The 25,884-nt window shown below is 40.7% G+C and overlaps 1 protein-coding gene across 1 annotated transcript in view; it reads right to left on the bottom strand.

Annotated features, from left to right (window-relative positions):
• LOC126251790 (nucleoprotein TPR-like) overlaps positions 1–25,884 on the bottom strand; it is a 419,454-nt gene that overhangs the window by 168,890 nt on the left and 224,680 nt on the right. Inside the window, exon 16 of the mRNA XM_049952417.1 lies at positions 13,136–13,381. Within this exon, the coding sequence (XP_049808374.1) occupies positions 13,136–13,381 (246 nt within the window). The remainder of the gene's footprint in view (positions 1–13,135; positions 13,382–25,884) is intronic.

Genomic DNA, 25,884 nt, shown 5'->3' with positions numbered 1-25,884 from the left:
TCATAAAGATCAAAAGAAACAAAGAAAGAAAAGTACATGAAAACAGACTGAAACGATTCTTTTAAATTTCAGGTATGGCATTCAGGTGGAGAACTGTCCAGCTCCTCATAGTGACAGCAACATAAAAAACATCAGAATATGCACCGAATGACTTTCAAGGGACACAGTTTCCAACTTCGTGTATTATGTCAATGCCGGACAAGTAGAAATATACAGCACTACTTGGAGAATTGTTACTTATGTAAATTTGGATGCACAAAGATTTCAAAAGGCAGAAAGATACAGTAAAGCAGTGGTACAAAGGTGCTGAGACAAACAACAACAACTAAATTTAGGTTTACTAGACTGTCGTTTACTATACCAACAGGTGACACATCACATAGAGAAAAATTACAGGTCTGTGGCGAGATTAGTACAACAGCTGACAAAACATAAGACCAGAAGGAAAAGAGGAGTCTTTAACTTTGTAGGCCAGGTAAGTAAAACACTGTTCAACACATCAGATGAAGCAGAAGTGGCAGTGGTAAGGGCCCCATTGGCAGGAGTGAATGGGACTGTTTACACATTTGAGTCAAATGAACATGTCTTAAAGACAGGCATTGAAAGAATATGTGAAAGACACAGACGTGGGGTTTAAAAGGGTAGTGTTCTTTGTAACAATAACAGAACAGGTATTACAGTTATCATCAGTATTTGGCAAGATCAAGGTAGAATATGAGCAAATGATCAATGCTATCGTGAATGCACAAAAAGGAATATGGCAGGCACACTTTATCAACCCTCTCCAAATTGTATAGTGTTTAAGTTTAATACATGATGAGCTAAAGGATGCAAATTTTCCTTTTCCTCTAGCTGAATCCTTGGGTTATTTGCTATTAAGAATAATTGACTTGGATGTTTTCATTTCTGGTAGTATATTAGGATATGTAATTAACATCCTGTTGCTAGATAATAACAATTTTAGCTCGTATAGAATACTTCCACTACCAGAAGAGCTCCAGGAAATGAAAGGGAAGAACAGCCCGAAAAGGAACTTTTGCTGATAGATGGGTCCAAAAGGCAATATGCAAAACTTTCCGCGGAGCAGCTAAACTGCAAAGAATTAAGTAAGACTAGGCAACTGTGCAGACAGTCCTTCGCATTGTTATCAACATTTGATCACGAAGAGTGTGAAGCCAAATTGTTGCAACCGGTTAGAGAAATTCAGACGATTGTGTGCAAAGAAGAGTCACACTGAATCAAGCATTTGGACATATCTAAGTATGTGATGAATTGTTATATGTAGCTCCAAAAGAAGAAGGATTAAACATTTTACGTGGAAGAGACGCTCCTAAGAATCTAGTAATGAAGGGCATAGGTAAAATAAGTTTTTATAGTAAGTGCAAAGGGTGTGGAACAAGAGTATTTATACAAGCAGACAGAGTAATCCACAGTAACGTAGCAAAAAAGGATACAATATCACAAATAAATTTAGAATCTGATTGTTGTGTTGTGAGTGAAGAAAAGAAAAACATTTCAGTTTTAACTTCAGATTTACCTTCAGAACATGTAGTAACACATTGGACGATTTAAAAATCGCAAGCAAATGACTGGACGATGTCTAGAAAATGGCAGAGATACAGGAGGAAGGTTAGAAATATTTCCGATTTTTTACAAAATATTCAATAACTACATAGGTACCTGTAACACTAATTACCCTAATCATTGTAACATTTTGATGCAAACAGTGTATATGTTTTACAGAATGTTTTAAAAGTATATGGAAATATTTGAGAACACTGATTGTTGCGAAAAAAAATATGCATAAGAAACACTATTGTGAACCAGTATTGCCACGCGGTTTGAGGCGTCATGTCGCAGACTGCGCGGCCCCTCCTGCCGGACGTTCGAGTCCTCCCCAGCACGTGTGTGTGTGTGTGTGTGTGTGTGTGTGGTGTTGTTGTTGTTCTTAACGTAAGTTAAATTAAGTAGTGTGTAAGTCTAGGGACCAATTACCTCAGCAGTTTGGTCCCTGATGAATTCACACACATTTGAACATTTGAACCAGTATGCCGAAACCAGTTTGGATAGGAGACAGCTCATTAGAAAGACTGAAGGTGTGGTGATTTACTAAAGGTGTGCAAAGGACCAAGATTAGTATATATCATTTTGAAACAGACATTAAATGAAAGGAATTTGTAAGATATGTATGTAAAATGTAATTGTTAAATAAAAGTATAAGTTGATGAAACAAGTGAAACAAATGTACCTGTGCAAAACAAGTGTAAACTATGAAATGAAATGTCAATGTTAATGATTAATATCAAGGTGTTAAATGTCAATGTTTTCCTGTTTTAATGTAAATTTATTAAAGTCAAAGTGTAGATGTAAATGAACACATGTAAAAAAGCAAAACAAATGTAAAATCTGCAATATATTTTATTAAAAGTTAATTAAAAGACTCACAATTGATGCTACTTTGAAGAGAAATGCCAATTTTGCTGGCAAGGGAGGTGTTATAGCCGTGAGTAAAGCCAAGTCTTAATTGCATTGTTAATAACAAAACAGGGAACTTTTAAGGCATTGTTAATAACAAAAGTTGGAACTGTAATAACAAAACAGGCAAAAGACCCAGAAGCGGGCTGGTTGGCCAATGCCAGGCTGATGGGCGGCTGCGTTTGATAATGAGCTAAAAGCTAAAAAGACACAAAGAGGGCTCTGTGTTCATCTGACAACGGGGTCCTAGATAAGGGCTGGAATTAAGTAAATAGGCAAACAGCTCTTCTGATTAGAGAGAGGGACAAGAGGGAGAAAGAGAGAGGGCCTTCTGGTGGCAACACCACTATGCCATGAGAAACCAATACAGGATTTAGAACGCAGTGTGTGACCATATTATGAGAGGTGTCTCTACCCCCCCCCCCCCCCCAGCCTCTGAAGAACCACTGAAGAATAGTGCACGCAGAATTACAGCCAATAAGGAGGCAAGTAGCCCTCGACATTACATCATGGTAATAGCCAGTGAGGTCGAAGGAGGAAGGTACACAAACCTCTGCAGTAAGACACTCTGACAAACGGAGAAGATCAGAAGGAGAGCGCTAGAAAGTGGTCTGACGCAAGGTGCTGCAGGGAGAGGCAGGGTTTGTTGCAGAGTCCGCAACCAGAGCTGATGGTCAGATAGGCGGCACTCTTGACTTAGTTGAGTGGGTCACATTTTAAGAGTTGACGGAACGGTGATTGTCATTTGCCATCTCTGTATCAGACTTGGTCACTCATTGGAAATGTCTCAGCCAGAGCAGTTAGGATTTCATTCGTTGTATTTCTGAATATACTTCAGAGTGTTAAACTTTCTGGAGACTTACTTCAATTATCTCCCAGTCTTACTATATTCACACCAGAGACTGTAACTTCTTAGCTAGGTCAAAAGTCTCCCTCTCATTAGCACCAACCAGCTAAGCTGTGTCCCTTGACCCTAAGTGAAACCCATGCCTGGGACGCGACTCCTCGCTCTCTCCCTGCTTTCATCCTTCACTCTCTTCCCCATCCCTCCCTGCTTATATCCTTCCATCCCTCACTTCTCTCAACACTATCCAGCATATTTCATATGTAGTAAGCTTCAAGCAGAACAGGAAACGTCAGTGGCGCACCCTAAAACTTCAAGTCTAAGTTGAAAGATCTCTTTGTGGCATGAGTAGGAGTACCTCACAGTAATTGAGAATCTTCCTGTGTAATGTATTATTTATTTGTGTACACTCTTACAGTTGTTTCTCAATTTTTTTTAATTCTTTAATTTGTGTTACTTGTTATTTATCCAACAGCATTCTTCAAAATATATATGACTCCTTCCATGACCAAGTAGCTTTGGCTCAAATAGTCTCCTGGATAAGACTCAAAATCCACTTTGCACATATCCGAAACATGGCTTCATTTCAGTAGAGGTTTCACTTACATGATAGTCATAACCTTAGAGGCAACAGTAAAAAAGCTGTCCCCTTCCTACTTGGGCAACATATTGGATGTGACAAGGCTGCACATGTCCTGCGTCGATCTTCACTGATGAGATCACGGATTTTGTTGATGTTGTCTTCGCTTCAAGCAGTTGAAAGTCGATTGGAACGGGGCTGGTCTTCAACCACCATTTCTACCTTTTTAAACCGAGAAAACCATTTGTACACTTGCGTTTTACTAAGAGCATGGTCTGTGTAGGCTGTCTGAATCATCGCAACAGTTTCTGCTGCGTTCTTGCCGAACAAGAAACGAAACTTCACTGCCGCACGTTGTTCGTAAGAACAAGCCATTTCCTCGTGTCACGTCTGCACTGTGCGCACACTCAAAGAACTGGAAAAGAAACCACACTTCTCACTGTTGGGTGATGCCACGTGGCAGTATGACTCAGCAGAGCTCCTACTACAACCCTCTGGCGGCGCAACCTGCTACTACAAGTACACGATGTGCAGCATTACGATTCCGGTTACTTTTGAGTCCCCCTCATACGCACGCGCGCGCGCGCGCCCGACCCTCCCCCCCCCCCCCCCCCCACACACACACACACACACAGTCTCTGGCAGCCAGAGTAGTTTGTATTGCATTATTGTATCACGTAGATGTAGATATTTATTTATCTCTACTGATCCAAAAGTCATCCCAGTTACTTTACTATGCAGTGTAGTGTAACATGTAGAACAAGTATATTCTTTTTCACAAATTTCGAAGATGACATGTTCTGACATATTCCAGATAAAAGTCATCGTCCCTGACCTTAATTATTTTCATCATTTGAATATGACCATGTAGGGCATCATTTGAAACCTTGTTCTTACCCCTTTCCAGAATCACCTCTTTCATAATTATATCTCTATTAAACAGAAGTTACAGCCATTTTTCTCATGTTTGTCAAATTTTCCAGACATTTTTAGAACTTTGGACATCCATTACTTTTGTTGTAATTGTGCTAAAATTCTGATGTTTGGCATTTTAATTCTCTTGACATGTGCAATGAACATACCAAATTTTGTGAAAATTAGAGACAATCAAATTGAAAATGGTAATTTTGTGTATAGAATAACTTGTAAGTCGGTTCAAATGGATGGAAGTTGCAGTAGTTATTTGGTGATGGTGGTGGTGGTGATCAAGTTTTGTGGCTGCAAAACAATGAAGTCTTAGCACCCACACTAAAATGTAATGAGATAAGTGAGGAGGAGTATCATAAAATTGGTCCCATCGGGTTAGGAAAGGATAGGGAAGGAAGTCGGCCGTGCCCTTTTGCCTGAAGCGATTTAGGGAAATCACAGAAAACCTAGATCAGAATGGCCAGACGCGAGATTGAACCATTGTCTTTCCGAATGCGAGTCCAGTGTGCTAACCACTGTGCCACCTCGCTCGGTGGTATACACTGACTTGCAAACCACAGGCATTACAGGCAGTGTGGTCCTCTCGCTGGAGTAAAAAGCCAATGTGAGGGGACACTACCCTATGCAGAGGCAGGTTAGGGCCACGTAATCTCGTTGGCGCAACCAGAATGAGGATCGCCATGGTCAGATAGTTGGCTTCACCAACCAGAGCTTATAGTCAGTCTCTGCTAGCCAGTCCTCCTCCCACAACTGTATGGATCTGTGAGCCACCAACGCAATGACAACCTACAAGGGAATGGCTCATTCTGTAATGGTATGTTCCCTGCAGACCTCGTTGGTGGCTTTGTCGGCCTGTTCATTTCCCCACATTCCCACATGCCTTGGTATCCAACAAAATGACACCTTCTCATCCCACCACTGTAGGAAGGAAAATTGCTCCTGACTAATTTTTCCGCCAGGTACACATGCTGTGACAACTGTATGGCATTAAGGGAATTGAAGAAGGTGAGAAAATGTATGTCCTGAAGATACTCATCTACTCCAATGCCTTCAGAATTACATGCATCTCAGCAGAAAATACAGTATGGCTAAGGGGAACTCGGAACTGAAGACATGGTTGGGCAAGATGAATGAATGGCCAAGGGAGCACCTTGTTGGGAGACATCTGTATACACAACTGTAAAGCCATGAGGCCTATCTAAAATGTTGAGAAAGATATCGAAACTGTAGTAACTACAACCAACAGCGGGAACGCCTTGGGCTGCGGATCGGAGCCGCCAGGCGGCGAAGCAGCCGGCGGTGGAGCACGCACCACCGGGTAAACACAGGACGAGTCGGACGACAGACCAATGACAACTAACAACCGATCACAACCGACTAAGAGCGACACAACAAGGAAGAGATAAACAACGGAGGCTTGTGGAAACCACAACACCAAACACCAAACGTAAATCCACTCGGAACCAGAGCCAGGCAAATGTCAACAACGAGCAACGACCAGAACGCAGTACCGCCGAGATAGAAAAGAAATCCAGAGCGAGTACCAGACTGGCTGGACTAGGGCAGAGCGGGTCCCTATATACGAAAACGGAGGGAGCGGTTATTGGCCGCTGTCTGCACGTGGCTTAGCGGTGGCACCCTCGCTGCGCGAGAGCTGCTGCGTGGAATAGTCGCTACGGAGGCGGAGCCCTCTATGGGCTGACCACGTCCATTTGTTCTGCCGCGTGTTCGACTTCCGCGGCGGAAGGTACTAGAGAAACATTAGATTGTGAGTGCAATCTTTCTTAAAATTGGTCAGATCTAAAATAATTCTGGGCCTCTGTAGGACTCAAGGTGGAGATCTGCTTCAACCTTGGTGTAGAAGTTAAAGCCATTCACATCCAACTCGAAAAGGCAATCCTTCACACAAATCCCACAGGACCTCGTTACTCTGTGTTGAGAATCAAAAAGCTTTTCCATTGGTGGACAAGAATCACTATGGTAATCAGGTGTGTATAGCATGGACAATGTTTCATTGGCCTGTCACACCATGAGGAATCATTGCCGGATAGTTTACCAATCTCGGCAGAAAGGCATCTCGGCAGAAAGGCTCAGTATGGGGCTGGTGCGAAAGACCCCAGTGCCCACCAATATCTTTAAATAAGACATTTACACAGATCCCTACACCGTGCGGCCATAATCAAGTCATCACACAAAGGCTTGTAAAATCGGAGCAGACAGTTGTCTGCTCCGCACGAATTGTGGCTAAGACATTTTAAAGTGCTTTCAGGGAGTGTCTTTCCAGCCCCCTAAGGTGTGGAAACCACGTAAGTTTTGAATGAGGCCCAGAAACCCCACTCAGTCTTTAAAACTATGAACAGTGTCCCTAATCCACAACGTAGGAATGTTTCAAACTGAATTGCAATGATTAAAAAGGATACATTGATCCTTCTTAGCTGAGAATTTAAGACCCCCCTACTCTTCACGCACTCATCCAACTGATGAAGAGTCAGGTGCAACTGATGGGTCATCATTGCAAGGCTCGAATAAGAGCAAAATACAACCAGAGTAGTTCTCAACAAACAAAGAACACTGGACACTACATTTAACAATGGACATGTTACTATTAATAGCTATGACAAAGACAGTTACACTTAAAATACTACATTGAGTGACACTGTTCTCCTGCTGAAAGTGGTCAGAGAGGACATCATCCACTCCATGTCTAAAACAGTGGGGTGCCTACTCAATGTCTAAAATAGTGGGGTGAGAAAAAGGATCATATAATAATGGGAAGGCATCCTCAAAAACCGCATTCATGGCACTGCCCGAGGATAACATGCTATCAAGTAGTATTGTAGGCCTTCCCAAAGTCAAAAAAATATACCTTGGAGATGATGCTGCTGCAGGAAAGCCTTTTGTTTAGCCACTTCAAGGAGGGTCAGGTTATTAAAGGTGAAAGTGACAACGGAGCTGTCTGGATTCTAAGATCCAGACTGACCATCTACCGCAATGTCTTTACCACACAACTAGTGAGGGCAACACTAAGGTAACTATTCGAGTATGTTCGGTCCTTCCCAGCTCTTAAAACTAGAATTAAAATGGCCTCTCGTCCAAATGAGGCAGTAACCATGGCAAAACAGGCCACTATAGTCTGGGCAATGACTCTCCAAGTGATCTGAGACTACCATTTCCTATTACTGCAGCCACTGGGAACCTCCCATCTCTCCCAGAAATGCTGATGGCCTCCCATACAACTGTACTTTTAGTGGAAAGGTTTATAGTGATCAGAAATTGTTGCCATGCTCTCTTCTTGCTCTCACTAATGATTTGACAATATTTCGCCCTCACTAGCCGAAAGGGTGCAAGGTTCTCCCCAGTTGGCCGGCACTTGAACCTACACTGAGCCGCCTGCCTGGACCTGACAGCAGTGCGACATTTGTCACTCCATCAAAGAACAGGTTGCCTTTCCAGCTAGCCTGAAGACTGAACAATGGAGGCTTCAGTAGTGTCGTGGGTTGTCTGGGAAGTATGATCAATCATTCCTGGATGTTATCATAGTGTTCAAACACAGCAAGTTGGTTGTAAAACATCCAGTCTGTCCTATGAAGCATACATTGTGGTGGATGTCTTTTGGGCAGCACTCTGGCCAGCAGGTGAATCCAGATTGGGAAGTGGTCACTTGAGTGCAAGTCATCAACCACTTCCCATAGAGCAGTGTGTGTGAGGGCTGGGGAACATATCAAGAGATCGATGGCAGTGAACAACCCTGAAGCACTGCTGAATTGCATGTTCCACCCTATGTTCAACAAACACGCACATGACAACAAGAGAAACCTCTCAATTGCTCTACCACTGGGGGAGGTGGTTGCAGAGCCCAAAGCCCACTATGTGCATTAAGATCACCACACAGGATGAACAGATGGACAAGCTGAATAAGGAGATCATGGTGAGCCTTTTTTCTAGCACCTTATGTGGTGACAGGTAAAGTGAACATATTCTCAACTGGTGATGCAGCAACTGCTTGCAGGGTGGTTGTGAAGAAGAGAAGCAAGGTGTAGTACTTGTTGTGAAAAAAACAGGCCACTCCTCCTTTATCTCTCTCTCTGCTAAGGTAATCCTCTTCAGCCACATAGCACAGAGAATTTAAAATGTGGCTCTTTAATACAGATACACTTTGGTCTAACCTGAGTTAATAGATGTAGTTCCTCCGCATGTGTCCTGAAACCACTCTAGTTCCACTGCAGTATGGAAGCCATATGAATGGTGAGATTGCATCAGAGGAGGGTTGAGGGACTTGACGGAATAGCCAGTTCCCTCTGGCAGATGTTGACGCACGTACCATCAAAAGTATTGTCATCATCCGATCCATCAGACAAGATCAAGGTCGCACGGTCTGATGGCTTCAGATCTCAAAGTTTTGCCTTAATGGTTTTTGTTCTAAGCTTGGGTTTTGGGAATGGTGGCAAGGCCATTTTAACAGGAACAGTTAGCCTGGTCTCGTCATCTGTCTGCCATGAAAGTCCGTTATCCTCTCAGACACTAAACTCTGTTGCAACCACTTTTGCTTTGGTGGGTAGACTAGGTTGTTGAATGACCAATACAAGCTTACAGCTGCATTTACAGGTGCAGGTGTAGGAGCCTCATCAACTGTCAAGGTCTGGGTTCCAGCATTAGCTCTCTGCACTGGCTGCTTCAACACTGAGGCAAACGAATGCACAGAAGTAGGCAGCTATGAGGCCTTTATTGTCTTTTCATCTCTGAGCATCAGAGGCACTCCAACACTTTAATCTTCTGGATTTTCTTCTCTTCTGCAAGAACAGGACACACTTTGCTCCAAAATCGGATGGGCTTGGAAACAATTGACACACATGGGCAAGGCAATACAATTTTTCCTATTCAATAACCAATATAATGCCAGTCATAATTAAAAATCACAAAAAGATTTTTTATGTGCTTAGAGATGTTACTGAGAGCAATATTATGCACAAATTTCAAATTTTTTATATTAGTTTTGCAGGAGATAGAGACATTAAACTTCGTACTTGTTACAAATTAAATTTGGACACAATTGCATGTAAAGGCCATTTTCAGAAGTTTATGTGAGGTGTGATCAAAAAGTACTATGAATTTTTGTTTCTCTTAAAGAACCATTATCTATTCATCTACATCATCTTTGCCCCCTTCACAAAGTAAACACACTCAGAAATAATATACTTGTGCCAGTACTTTTTACAATCTAGGAAGCATTTCTTCAACTAACTTTTCATTATCGTGTTCAGCTCCTTCAGAAACATTTGTTGTTATCAACGGTGGCAAAATTACTTCCTTTCACGGTTCTCTTCAGCCTTGGGAATACAAGGAAATCACAGGAGACCATTTCAGGCAAATATAGTGGCTGAGGCAACAAAATGATTTGGTTTTTTGCCAAAAACTCACAAACAAGCATTGAGGAGTGTGCATGAGCACTATCATGATGCAATTTCCATGAGTGGCTTTACCACATTTCTGATCATTTTCTTTGGATTACTTCATAGAAACTGCACACAATTTGCAGGTAGTATTCCTTATCGACCATGCAACCACAAGACAGGAACTCATGAAGCCCTATCCCATCACTCAAAGAAAACAGTGAGAAAAGCCTTCACATGTTACTGAACTTTTTTTCTCCAGTCTTGGCTCTTCAACCAGTTTCAATTGGAACGAGTGGGCCTTGGTTTCAACGTCATACCCATATACCCATGTTTCATTATGGGTTACAATGTTCTTTAGAAGTTCTGGATTGCTGTCAACTTCATTCAGCAATTCCTGAGTGATGTCTACACGATGTCAGTTTTGGTCGAAATGCAACAATTTCAGAATTGCTGCTACACATTTCATGCCTAATATTAATAATAACGATAATGATGATGATGATAATAATAATAATAATAATAATAATAATAATAATAATAACAATAACAACAATAATAATAATAACTGCTTGGTGTGAGCCAAAGAATATGCCAACATCATTAGCAACCTCTCTGATTGTGATTTGGAGATTTTCCTGAAAAATTTTCTTTATTTCTTGTCATCATTAATTGATGTGCTAGGGTGTTCAGGGTGGTCGCTATCTTCAAAGTCTTCTCAACCCTCTTTGAAATGTCATAAACTCTTGTCTTACTCATGGCAGGTTTGCCAAAAGCCACAGTCAACATTTCAAATATGATGTTGCACTTTATTGTTTTTCAAGAACAATTTCACGCAAATTCTTTGACATATATTTTGAAAGTAAAATTTTGCCAAGCACTCTAAAATGTATAACCTTTTCGACTGTCAACAATAAACAAAGTATTCAAAACAGCTGAAACTGCCAACATAGATAATAAAAAATGAATATCAGGTGCATAAAGGCCACAAAATTAAAAAATTCCCGTTACTTTTTGATCACACCTTGTATATAGGAAACACAATGCAATACGAAAATTTCAAAGTATTTTTTGCTGTGCCACGTATTTTGGCAATCAACGGACAAACAAGTTTTGCTGCAAGATCAAGTTTTTGAGATATGGCACAGAAGGAAAGTATCCCTACCTAACTTAAATAATCACAAAAATTTACCTGCAGTTGAGGACTTGAGAACAGGCATATTGGGTACTACAGAATTAATAATGTTGAAAAGAGGTTACGCAAACAACAAATTTATTCAGATAACTAAATTACAACAGGGAGCACTGAATGATCTCAAATTTAATAGTTCTTAGCAAAAGTCACTTGCTGACATTATATAAAAGAGCAATAAATTAGGAACAATGTCCTTGGTGCAGAATCGCCCCAAAAATAAACACCCAATACACGTTCCACAGGAGTACAGGACACAGAAGCAACTCACGACCTCATGGCCAAGTATTTGCCAGCATAAACATGATTTTGGCCAACATGACGTGTGGTATTAAATGTCTCTCGTTGGAGAAATGGTCAGAGCAAGATAGGAAAGAATAGAATACAGTTATCACACAAGTGTGACAGGCGGAAGCTTGAAACTCTGTTAGTACCCAGTGGGGACAAATGTTTGTTGGTCAGAGTGAATGCTTTGTATTGCGATCACTGTTTTACATACTGAGTTGCACTGCACGAGTAGAGGCAGTGCAGCCAAGGACAGTCTCAACACTTTACTACAAGCATCTTGGATACAAAAGGTCATCGCCACATGGTATGCCCATCGTAGCACATGCACATGCGGTGACTGAAATCCAATGTTCACAACAGAAAGCAAAGCTATGAACTGAGGACAAGGTTAGGCCAGCGGAATCCTTGTTAGGTCCAGAGTTATTGTCTAGGTACCATTAGTCAGTGACCGTAGTGGACAAATGTCTAATCATACAGCAGAAAGCAGAATCAGGAACTGTTGGCTGAAATGGAGATACAAAGAAAGAACGTCACTGCATTACGCGACAGCTGTAACGTGCTACACAAACATGGAACAGGGCTAGACCAGTAGGCCGATGTGCAGTGAAGGGTCACCACATGGTAATTTCAAAGCTGCTTATGAACGGGAAAATTTAATCTGTCTTATTTAAAAATTTTAAAAAAAATTTAAAAAAACACTACTCTTGTCCTACTTAGATTTTTGGTGTACTGAGAGACACCATAGGGATCCGTATCTTATGTGAATTTGAACAATGTTGGAATATTAACAATTATGAAAATACATTGGCAGAGATTGGTGTACAATGAGGGTGAGGGGACGTGAATTGGGAGGTGATAGGACAGAGGGGGGCAGAAACTATTGGGTTAAGAGTGTGATGATGTCAGGTTATCATAGGTTGAGGCTGAAATAACTGCAGGAGTGGAGAATGTGTTTGTAAGGATAACTCCCACATGCACAATTCAGAAAAGCTGAACTAGTGGAATACAATTATTGGGAACAAATTGACAGTTCACAAAACAAACTTCTTGGACAGCTTGCAGGTAGCTTCTCTATTGTAAGGTGATAATCTGAATCCAGCTTGCTTCAACAGTATGGTACAGCTTGAATTTTTATCAACAATTGCTATACACTCTCGAGAAATAAAGCACAATGGCATATGAAAGTATTTATATCAGCATGCTACACAATAAGAGTTAACAACACACAATGTTGACGTTCCTGTAAATGAGATGTTAAATTATAACCAACCTACTATCTAAAGATAGTGTAATTAATTTTTTAATAAGAAGAAAGTGCTTTGTTGTCTTAAATACACAAGAACACAAATTTAATAAGTTTAACTCATAAAATACAATGAAAAAAACATGCTTTTTCAGTTAAATGCCCAGACAGGATCATAAAAAATACTAACACATACCATTTGTACACATGTCAGTGCCCTAGATGAAACTTCCCCTAGCTGTTTGTACAGGTTTTCATTTCTGTTGTTGAGGGTGTCTATAAGCTTTTCCAATGACTGTAGTTCTTGTCTCCAGGATTCTTCCATTCTCTGCCAAACTTCATTTCTATTTTGTAATAAATTTTCTGCTTTTACTTTAGCAAGTCTAACATCTGATAATTCTGTTTCCAAGGATTGCACTCTCTCTCTCAGACTTGTGATAATCTGAAATTCAGAAAGCTCAGAATAAACTTAAGATTCTTATAATTATTATCAAAACAAGTTGTGGTACTTTTTGATAAATATGGTGTACGTGCATGATTCCTGTTGGCGCTCTTCTCAGGGTCTTCGGGTGAAGATGCATAGATAGGTGTCAACAGGCAACATGTTAAAAAGTGGCTTTTTTCCCTCAACGTAATTTGTAAAACAATAATCATATGAGTACCAAAGTGGAAAACGGAAGTCATGTGTCACCATGTAGTAGACATGGTCAAGTTTGCCACAACACAATTTCAGCAACTTAATGAGTGATCTGACACATAAAAACCAGACACAAACCTTCTACACAAAAAGTGATGAAATGAAAAAAACTTGGTGACAAGAATTTTTTCTAAATTCTTTATTTTATTTATTCGGATAGGGAAAAAAATTAATAACACAGCAATATTGCAGAAGAAAATGACAAACATCATCATTATGGTTTATAAATACACTGTGAATTAAAAGAAAAAGATAAGCTATAATTCACTGAAGAGAAGAGGCATCAACACTTGCAAATGCTGTTGAAACTATACTGCATGAAAATGTCCCAGACATGAAATCACTCACAGCATGAACAGGAGCAAAATGTGATAGGCAGAAGAGTGGTGAAATCAAGGGAGAAATCATTTGAAGTAAAATAGTTACAGCATATCGGAAACTTATATAGATTTTCATGAACTTACAATAAATACCACCAATGAGGGCTCACCGAATAATTTAATTGGGGACAAAAGGCACAAAGAAGAAACGTGTTACAACTGTACACCAGACACCTGATGGCTTCAAGATTTAAGCTTAAATTAATATGGCTTTGTGATTCAGTATTTTAATATTTACTAAACTTGAGAAGCCCTACTTTAAACACTTTTTCTTTTCTGATATCTTTTCTATGGATAAGGCAGATACTATGATTATACAAAATTACCAAATTCTCTTCTTAATGCTGTACACTGCTAGACTTTATTAATCAATGCATAGCTTTATGACTTCTGATGACAATGTTATAATACGGGCCTTCAAAAAAATTAAAGGTGTATTGACCCTTTACAAAAATAGTCTATTACAACCAAATTGAGGTTGAAGAACAAGAATAAGACACCAGAATTTTTTTTTTTTTTTTGGTTCAAAGATATTCATATTTAAACAAGTAGGTATGGAATTTCTCCCTTGGTCTCTTTTGTAATTTACTTTTGAGGCATCTCTCACAACATTCCACCAATAGTCCACAAGCACAGACAAGTTCTACTTTTCATGATACCTATTGTTCATGCAAACAAAGTTGACACTTGGCGCGGTGGCTGATGGGATCGACTGAAAATGGGAAATGCCTTTACAGTCGGTCCCACCAGCCACCACGCTGAGTATCAACTTTGTTTGCACATGTAATAGTTTCCAGTGCTGAAATGTCCTGATGGAAGTACTCTCTGTGCTTATCACAATTTTTCCCTTCGATGACCGTATTGGGTGTCGTCCTTAAATAGTTCTCAAATTTGTAGTCCAATGAAGATTCCCTCTTTGATCTTAGCATCAACAAAATCTGGGAATTTTGTCTTAAATACTTGAAAACTTCTCCTTGCTTTCACTAAATTTTTTCACAAGCCATAGTCTTATGGTAGTAAGATTTTATGTCAGGTAATTAATGTATTGTACTTTATATTCTTTTTCCCAGGCTCCATCATTTACTTTTCAGGCCAGATTTTTCAGAAGAAGGAAGACTGTGTTTAACATTCCACCAACATCTAGGTCATTAGAGATGAAGCACATACTCGGAATGTGTTAAGGATCCCCAAGGTAACTGGTTGTGCCCTTTCAAAGGAACCATACCAGCATTTGCCTGGAGCAAATTACAGAAATCACAGTAAACCTAAATCTGGAAGGCCAGACACGGGTTTGAACCGTTGTCCTCATGAATGCGAGTCCAGTGTGCTAACCAACACACCACTGCAGCGTGATCTCCAGTCAGAGCTGCCCCACTCACAAAGGAAGCGGCAACATTTTGTTCATCCTAACTTCAGTCCAAGTTGATGTGGTCTTCAGTCCAGAGACTGGTTTGATGCAGCTCTATATGCTACTCTATCCTGTGCAAGCTTCTTCATCTCCCAGTACTTACTGCAACCTACAATCCTTCTGAATCTGTTTAGTGTATTCATCTCTTGGTCTCCCTCTACGATTTTTACCCTCCACGCTGCCCTCCAATACTAAATTGGTGATCGCTTGATGCCTCAGAATATTCCCTACCAACCGATCCCTTCTTCTAGTCAGGATGCGACACAAGTTTCTCTTCTCTCCAATTCTATTCAATAACTCCTCATTAGTTATGTGATCTACCCATCTAATCTTCAGCATTCTTCTGTAGCACCACATTTCGAAAGCTTCTACTATACTCGACGTTAACAAATTTCTCTTCTTCAGAAATGCTTTCCTTGCCATTGCCAGTCTACATTTTATATCCTCTCTACTTCGACCAGCATCAGTTATTTTGCTCCCCAAATAGCAAAACTCATTTACTACTTTAAGTGTCTCACTTCCTAATCTAATTCCCGCAGCATCACCCGATTTAATTCGACTACAATCCATTATCCTCATTTTGCTTTTGTTGACGTTCATCTTATATCCTCCTTTTAAGACACTGTCCATTCCATTCAGCTGCTCTTCCAGGTCCTTTGCTGTCTCTGACAGAATTACAATGTCTTCGGCGAATCTCAAAGTTTTTATTTCTTCCCCATCGATTTTAATTCCTACTCCAAATTTTTCTTTTGTTTCCTTTACTGCTTGCTCAATATACAAATTGAATAACATCGGGGATAGGCTACAACAAAGTCTTACTCCCTTCCCAACCACTGCTTCCCTTTCATGCCCCTCGACTCTTATAACTGCCATCTGGTTTCTGTACAAATTGTATCTAGCCTTTCGCTCCCTGTATTTTACACCTGCCACCTTTAGAATTTGAAAGAGAGTATTCCAGTCAATATTGTCAAAAGCTTTCTCTAAGTCTACGAATGCGAGAAACGTAGGTTTGCCTTTCCTTCATCTATTTTCTAAGATAAGTCATAGGGTCAGTACTGCCTCATGTGTTCCAACTACGGAATCCAAACTGATATTCTCCGATGTCTGATTCTACCAGTTTTTCCATTTGTCTGTAAAGAATTCATGTTATTATTTTGCATCCGTGTCTTATTAAACTGATAGTTTGGTAATTTTCACATCTGTCAACACCTGCTTTCTTTGGGATTGGAATTATTATATTCTTCTTGAAGTCTGAGGGTATTTCGCCTGTCTCATGCATCTTGCTCACGAGATGGTAGGGTTTTGTCAGGACTGGCTCTCCCAAGGCTGTCAGTAGTTCTAATGGAATTTTGTCTACTCCCGAGGCCTTGTTTCGACTTAGGTCTTTCAGTGCTCTGTCAAACTCTTCACGCAGTATTATGTCTCCCACTTCATCTTCATCTACGTCCTCTTCCATTTCCATAACATTGTCCTCAAGTACATCGCCCTTGTATAGACCCTCTATATACTCCTTCCACCTTTCTGCTTTCCCTTCTTTGCTTAGAACTGGGTTTCCATCTGAAATCTTGACATTCATGCAAGTGGTTCTCTTTTCTCCAAATGTCTCTTTAATTTTCCTGTAGGCAGTATCTATCTTACCCCTAGTGATATGCGCCTCTACATCATTACAGTTGTCCTCTAGCCATCCCTGCTTAGCCATTTTGCACTTCCTGTCGATTTCATTTTTGAGACGTTTGTATTCCTTTTTGCCCACTTCATTTAATGCATTTTTATATTTTCTCCTTTCCTCAATTAAATTCAATATCTCTTCTGTCACCCAAGAATTTCTGTTAGCCCTCGTCTTTTTACCTACTTGATCCTCTGCTACCTTCACTGTTTCATCTCTCAAAGCTACCCATTCTTCTTCTACTGTATTTCTTTCCCCCATTCTTGTCAATCGTTCCCTAATGCTCTCCCTGAAGCTCTCTACAACCTCTGGTTTAGTCAGTTTATCCAGGTCCCATCTCCTTAAATTCCCACCTTTTTGCAGTTTCTTCAGTTTTAATCTACAGTTCATAACCAATAGATTGTGGTCAGAGTCCACATCTGCCCCTGGAAATGTCTTACAATTTAAAACCTGGTTCCTGAATCTCTGTCTTACCATTATATTATCTATCTGAGACCTTCCAGTATCTCCAGGCTTCTTCGATGTATACAACCCCGTTTTATGATTCTTGAACCAAGTGTTAAGTATGATCTATGATTAAGTTATGCTCTGTGCAAAATTCAAGCAGCTTTCTCTTTCATTCTTTCCTCCCATACCATATTCACCTACTACATTTCCTTCTCTTCCTTTATCTACTATCGAATTCCAGTCCCCCATGACTATTAAATTTTCAGCACCCTTCACTATGTGAATAATTTCTTTTATCTCATCATACATTTCATCAATCTCTTCGTCATCTGCAGAGCTAGTTGGCATATAAACGTGTACTACTGTGGTAGGCATGGGCTTCATATCTATCTCGGCCACAATAATGCGTTCAATATGCTGTTTGTAGTAGCTTACCCACATTCCTATTTTCCTATTCATTATTAAACCTACTCCTGCATTACCCCTATTTGATTCTATATTTATAACCCTGTATTCACCTGACCAGAAGTCTTGTTCCTGCTGCCACCGAACTTCACTAATTCCCACTATATCTAACTTTAACCTATCCATTTCCCTTTTTAAATTTTCTAACCTACCTGCCCGATTAAGGGACCTGACATTCCACGCTCCAATCCATAGAATGCCAGTTTTCTTTCTCCTGATAACAACGTCCTCCTGAGTAGTCCCTGCCCAGAGATCCGAATGGGGGACTATTTTACCTCTGGAATATTTTACCCAAGAGGACGCCATCATCATTTAACCCTACAGTAAAGCTGCATGCCCTCGGGAAAAAGGACGGTTGTAGTTTCCCCTTGCTTTCGGCCGTTTGCAGTACCAGCACAGCGAGGCCGTTTTGGTTAGTGTTACAAGGCAAGATCAGTCAATCATCCAGACTGTTGCCCCTGCAACTACTCAAAAGGCTGTTGCCCCTCTTCAGGAACCACACGTTTGTCTGGCCTCTCAACAAATACCCCTCCATTGTGGTTGCACCTACGGTAGGGCTATCTGAATCGCTGAGGCATGCAAGCCTCCTCACGAACAGCAAAGTCCATGGTTCATGGGGGGGAGAGGGGGGGATCGAAGTATAATATCAATAACCATCAGATTGCAACATTTCTACCATTGATGGATTTAATTTTTCACAAAGCAATTTTACATTTTCATACCTTTCCCTTACAAGTACAGCAATACTTACAGGGAAAGATAGCAATGTGTTTCTGTTGTGAGCTAAAACAGCTTTCAAGCTTAACTTAAAAAAGTCAATGAAAAGTCTCCAATCTTAGGGATTATAGACCTTTCTCAAAGATGCCATCAGACTATCTGCATCACTGCATTCAACAACGTTGTTTTCAGTTTCAAGACCTTGCTTTTTAGTTACTCTAGATCAAGGATTAAATCATTCAGTTTTCCTTGAGAAATTTTACATGCCCTACTAGGTTAGACAGTTCTGGTGTATAACCTGGTTCTTTCTGTAAAGACTCAGGCTGTTGTTTACATTCCCCCTCCACGTATTCATCAGATTCTAGGATATAATGTTCTAAAGGGATAGGAACATGTGGATCTTTTCCATATGGTACTGGTCGAGTCGATGCTGTCAAAGTTGGGTATGGGGTGGTCCACATTTTCTTTCTCAACATTCCATGTTTAAGAAGAGGTTCTATACCAAAATAACAATTACAGAACTGATCTGAAGGTTCTTGCCATGTCATGGAAACAGCAAATAGCATTGACTTTAATTTTTTGTTTAATGAACAATGGAGATTTAGTGCATATGAATTGCAGCAAATATTTGGTGCCGAAAGTTTACCCTCATCTATTTTACAGTCAAGGTAATGGTAATAAGCTATCTCTATTAATGGAGTCAAATGACATTTATGAGAAGCAAAAGTCACTTTCCTGCATACACGGCAAAAATTATCCACACTGGTTGTACTTTTATGTAGGATTTTACAGTTTAATTACCCTGAAACGCAAACAAAATAAATTTGCTGATGTCTTTTGCACCCATGAAGATAAGTAGAGGTCTGCACTTTATTTCTTCTTTACCTGTGAAAATTTAACTTCAGACACAGATAATACTAAGAAAGGGGAGCAGCTAGGTTCTCTAACCACAATAAAGGACACTTATATAAACACAGTGGTTTCTCTGGCAAAAAAAAAAAAAAAAAAAAAAAAAAAAAAAAAAAAAAAAAAAAAGGCACACTCAGTGTTGACAGTCTTTATTTGTTAAAAAAAGCATGCATACACCTACCAAGATAACAAAATTTCCCTCCATCATGAAGTTTATTCTTGTGTTTTCAAGTGAATGACAGCTAACGAAATGTTTTAAACATTATATTAATTTAATCCACATCAAAATGAATAGGAAATAACGGTACTGCACAACAAAATTACAGGGTCACTTCCATGAAAACCCGAAATTGTTTCCTGTTACACGCATAAGTTTTAAATTTGGCGCAAAGCTGCTTATAACCTTCCTTTGTAAAAGTGCAAACACATGGCATCATGCAACATCACTCTCAGGCTCGCGATGCTTCAAACTGCAAGGTGTCACACTGAAACCCAATTTCACCACAGTTATGCTCAATGTCACCATGGGCATGTCACACAATGGGTACTACTACTTGTACCTGACCACCAGCCATTACAAGACGGTACGTGGGGCAATTGCAGTCAACGTCCCTCCACGCTCAGCATGCAACACAGTGTACCACCCACAATCATTCCCCACCAGACTTGAGTACGGCCTTAACATCTGAGTTGGGAATAAATTGCACTCTCTCAGAGAAAGTGTAAAATCTATCCGGTTAAAGGGTAAAACTAAATACAAAGCTGGAACAAGACAGTTTTATTTTTCTTGGACAAATGGAGATAGGGAAGTCAATCAACAGCAGTCTCCTTGATGGTACACAACTTGTTGCAGGGAGCAATAGGCTCCATTCCCTGATCTGGTGCAACGGATTGCAAGCCTCTTCTTTGGTCGCAAATCAGTGTCTGGTATTCACATTGCCAATATTGGTTGTGCTGACGCTTCCCTGGGTAAGAGATCAGTTAGCTCATTCCACTGAATTCCCGTGTGATTCAGTACCAGAGGAAAACAACAAAGCTAGCAGTATGTCTGAGATGATGAATAGAGTCATGGCTAGCACACACTACAGTTGCAAAGTCAATAGTGGTACCTTTAATGTGTATGTCTAGCAACTGTCATCTACTTGAGAACTTACTCACTCAGAACTCACTGATAGTTGCTCGGGTGCATAAAACATTCCACGATCCAAGGATCCAACACATCGACAGTCCGACAACTTCTTGAGCAACTTGCACACAGTAAAACTCTGCTTTTATGTTCCCGGAATTAACGTTTTACCACTATTTACGACACTTTTTATCATTCCCATCAAAGTTCGTATGTTCACAATGTTAATTCGCACCAAATTTTACATTCACATATTTATGATTTTCCAGAAATTTATGCTTTATGAAACAACGACCATGGAGGAAAAACTGATGTAATTGAAATAAACTAATGCAACCAAGGCTTAAGCAATGTTTACAAACATTATGTGATTAAGTTTCTTGAAACCAAGACGCACTACTCAAAAGGTCTGAACGGTAAAAGTCAGAAGAATTTGTGCTTTATTTCCTCCCATTGTTAATCTCTACGTGGCATGGAGGCTGATGGGAGTAACTAGGTTAATTTGAATAATGGTCGCAACAGTTTTCAGTCTTTACTGCACATGCATAAAACTTCATGATAGTTGCACTCGTCATGACGGCTCAAAAGCACATTTTGCGCATTTCATTGTTTGGACACTTGTAGTGCTAGTTGATACCTTTGCGTTGCTCAAATGTTTCTGTTTAAATAATGAAAAATTGCATCAGTTAAATATTTTCTCATACTCAGCAAAACGTGTTTCAAAAATGTATTCTTGTTGTCAAGTGCAAATATTTACATAAGTAATTTTTGTGAAGTTTCACACACAAACTATGTGAGTGACGGTTTGTGTGTGTGTGTGTGTGTGTGTGTGTGTGTGTGTGTTGGGGGGGCAGGGGGGTGTTTCCGCATACTGGAGGGTGCACAGTACATTATAACCTCAAAGAGCCAACTAGATTGCAAAACATGCAGATCAGCACATACATGAATATCACACAACATACTTATGTAAATATTTGCGTTTGACTATGGGAATAAATTCTCAGAAAGTGTCATGCTAAGCGTGAAAAAATACGTACTGATGTGTTGTTTTGTTATTTAAATAATGACTGACACAACTGCAGGCATTCCGGTAACATCAATTATGATAAATGACATTAAATCCAACATGTCTACTTTTCAGGCTGATCGACTGATTGATTAACTGAGAGGGTTTATGGGACCCAACAGTGAGGTCATCAGTCCCACTATTCTGAAGTTACTCATCACAGTGAAAGACGGTCCCCTAAAAGTGGACGGATCTAGGCAGAGGAGTCAAATTATAAAATAATGAAGTTAAAACACACACAGTGAAAGGCTTAAAAGGTGAGACCAAATCCAAAAACAGGGAAAAAAAGGAGCGGTCTTTCCATGGGGGAGTGGTCTTGGGGTCCCAGATCAAGAAGATATGAAGAGGGGTCCCAACCACAATCACCCTGTCCCTGCTCCAGGAGTAAAGCAAAACCTTATATCTGGGAATAAAAACCACTTTCACGGAGGAAACTGAGGACCAGTTCAACCATCCATGGATCATCTGCTAATATTAAAATTATGGAATCCGGAAACCATACTTTGCACGAAGAGCCGAAAGAAGGGGACATTCCATCAATATGTGGGATACAGTCATCTGGCTCCACAACCATATAGTAGGGGCAGTTCGTTACGCAGGAGAAAACAATGGCTGAGTCTGGTATGACCAATGTGTAGACAGTATAAAACAGTGGACTCCTTCCGAGAGGAGCAGAAGGAATAGCACCAAACCGACTCCTTGAATGTGCAGAGTTTATTACTGTGAACAGAAGCGCATCAGACATCATTCCACTTTTTGGGAAAGGTAGATTTGCTGTAGATCTGTATACCCGCAGCTGGAATCCTTAAAGGGAATGGGGAGCATGTGACTGCTTCTCTAGCCAAATGGTCAGCCACTTCATTCCCCGGGATGCTCAGGTGACTTGGGACCCAGAGAAAGATAACTGAGCAGGCCAGTGAGATAAAAACTTACAGATAAAAATTGGATGGGGGCCATGGAAGCCCCAGTCATGGAGGGTAACTAAAATGTGATGGCACCAAGCCATGTCGTGTGCCTTATGTAGGTCAAAGAAGACCGTAACGAGGTAGCAGCGGTTAGTAAAAGCCTGTAGGATTGCTGTTTGCAATCTGAGTGAATTGTCAGTTAAAGATCATCCTTCCCAGAAGCCACACTGATAAGGGGACAAAAGGCTCTGACATTTGAGTACCCAAAATAATCTGAAGCTAATCATCCCGTTGAGCAGTTTACAAAGTACATTTGTCAGGCTAGTCAGGCGGTAGCTGTCGAGAGACGTTGGGTTCTTCCTGGGCTTAAGGACGGGAATACCTGTATTGTCTCACCAATACAACAGGAAAGCACCCTTGAGCCAAATGCGATTGAAGACCCTGAGGAGATATTGCCTCTGGGTAACGTCCAAGTGTTGAATGATCTGTTTGGGGATGGAATCTGGGCATGGGGCCGTGTCAAGGGAAGAGGTAAGAGCATGCAAGAATTCCCATTCAATGAAGGGTTCATTATGGGTTCAGTGTGGTGCAAGTTGAAACAGAGGAGGGTCTGTTCAACTCGGCACTTCTGCTGCAGAAAGGCAGCAGGATAGCATCGCCATTGCAAGGTGTTCTGCAAGGACCAACGGACCCAAGATCAACATGGGATGACCAATGTAGGGAAGCCATGACAGCAGGGGACAAGATCGTGAGATCGATAGCAGTAAACTAGCCATGAGCAGCACTGAAGTGGGTAGGGTAACCATCATTGAGGAGACAAATCAAAGTCTGTAAGAAGTTGGTCAATTAGGAACCCCACCCCCCACGAAAGTGGAACTCCCCCACAGTGGGTGGTGAGCACTGAAGTTCTCAAGGAGGGGAAAGAGAGTTAGGAGTTGCTGCATTAAGGTAGACAGTTCAACAAAAGGAAGTGGCCTACCTGGAGGGAGGTAGACACTGCAAAAGGCGATTGCTGGACTCGTTTGCACTCTAACCACTATTGCTTCCAGGTTGGTATGAAGGAGGATCCAGTCACTAATGACAACGGACGGAATTGGAAGTGCAGACCCCACAAGATCGTACCCCGCCAGCACGGTTCCAACAGAATGCCCGATAACCAACAATGTTGGAGAGTGGTCATCAAGGCAGCACGTTTCTTGAAGAGCAAGACAGAACCCAGAATATACTATTATTTAAACTAGTTGTCACTTGACAGGCAATGGGCTGCAGCGCTCCTGCCACCAATAAACCAATGGCAGCCAGCATTGTCGGCTGCCACTGCATTGCCACTTCGCTCTGCTGATCTGACTAAGGCATTGTGCCAGCCAGTCCTCAGTGAGGCATTGTAGACGTGCGGGTAAGAGATTTGAGTGACTTGTAGTTTCGCGTGTTTACGACGTCTGATGAAAGCAGTTGCAAGAGAGGGAGGCCGAGGCTGCACACTCCTCGGAAACCTCCAAAAAGGGGCGGACATGGTGTCGTTATATGCAGTCAGGCACGTGAATACATGTGTTCCTTATGGGAGTATTTTGAGAGAGAGAGGGATGCAGGAGGGCCTCTCATTCATTTGGATAAGGTGGTGGAGCGAACTGCAGCTGCTCTGCAAGTTAGTGAACAATCAGTAATAAGAATCTGCAAGGAGAAATTCACGAAAGAAGGCTCAAGTGAATCATCTAAATTGGAGACACCTGGGAAAAAGAGGCGACTAGAGAAGAGGGTCACAAAACTTGACTCTTTTCAGGAAGATGCCATTCATCATCAAATATATGCATTTTATTCGGAGGAAGGAGTATCCAACACTCAAAAAACTACATGCTACCCTCACAGCGGCTGACCTTTTTCACGGTAGTAAATCATCTTTGTTACGAGTCATGAAAATGTTAGGATTCCACTATAAATCCATCTCTGGCAGAAAGTTACTAATGGAACGCCAAGATATTGCAGCCTGGCGATGCCACTTTCTTAGAGAATTAGTGGGGACAAATTTTGATGATATCGTTTGGCTTGATGAAATGTGGGTGAACGCAGGACACAGTTTAAAAAAAGGCTGGACAGATGGTACCATCAGTGGTAGTATGGCAGCTCCGATCGGCAGAGGAAAAAGGATAATTGTAGCACATGCCGGAATTTCAAAAGGTTTCATTCCAAATTGTCTGCTGCTATTCAGTTCAAATAAGACCTCCGACTACCACAAAGAGATGAACCACAATACTTTTGTGAAATGGTTTGAAGACTGTGTGCTCCAGAACTTAACAAAAAACTCTATCATTGTCATGGATAATGCTCCTTATCACTCAGCAATACAAGATAAAGCACCCACAAAGGCAATGAGGAAAAATGACATTGTTAGCTGGTTACAGAAACATAAGGTACAGTTCGACAGTAATATGACAAGGGCAGAATTATTAGAATATGTATCACAACACAAGCCAAAGAACCCGATTAACATTGTGGATGAAGTAGCAAAAAAATACGGGCTTATAGTGCTCAGATTGCCTCCTTACCATTGCCATTTCAACGCAATAGAGCTGATTTGGGCTCATGTTAAACGGCATATTGCTGCAGAAAATAAGAAATTCACATTAACCGAAGTGGAACACTTTTTGAAAGAGGCAGTTGACTGGCAGAAGGTAGTGCATCACGTGAAAGGAGTGATACAGGACGCAAGGAACAATGAAGGTATCTTACAACAAAGTGTCGAAGACTTGATTATACCTGTCAATACGAGCAATGACACCGATAGTTCCACTGACTCTGACTCTGAATTAAGCGGTGTTTTCGTATTGTCTGATTAGAGTGTAGTGTACTTATTGCCATTAAATATTGTGTTTATGAGTTTATGTCGATTAATTCTTATTCTTGTTGTGAGACTAAGAAATACTGTTTGGCCAGCTCTCATCATCTCCTTGTAGTAAGTTAGACTGAATTTTAATTCTATTTCATTTTGTATACACACCAAGATGTTATTCAATGTGTGTAATAGTTTTCGAGATTTGCAATCTAAAGAAGAAAACTTTTCCAGACGTGAAAATTTCTCACACTTCAATAGTTAATGTAACAACGGCCATAATTAAAATTAAGAAAAGATATTTGATATGCTTATAGATACCACTGAGACTG

This window comes from Schistocerca nitens, chromosome 4, assembly GCF_023898315.1.
Source record: "Schistocerca nitens isolate TAMUIC-IGC-003100 chromosome 4, iqSchNite1.1, whole genome shotgun sequence".
Lineage (NCBI taxonomy): Eukaryota > Metazoa > Arthropoda > Insecta > Orthoptera > Acrididae > Schistocerca > Schistocerca nitens.
This window is presented reverse-complemented; position numbering and strand designations above follow the sequence as displayed.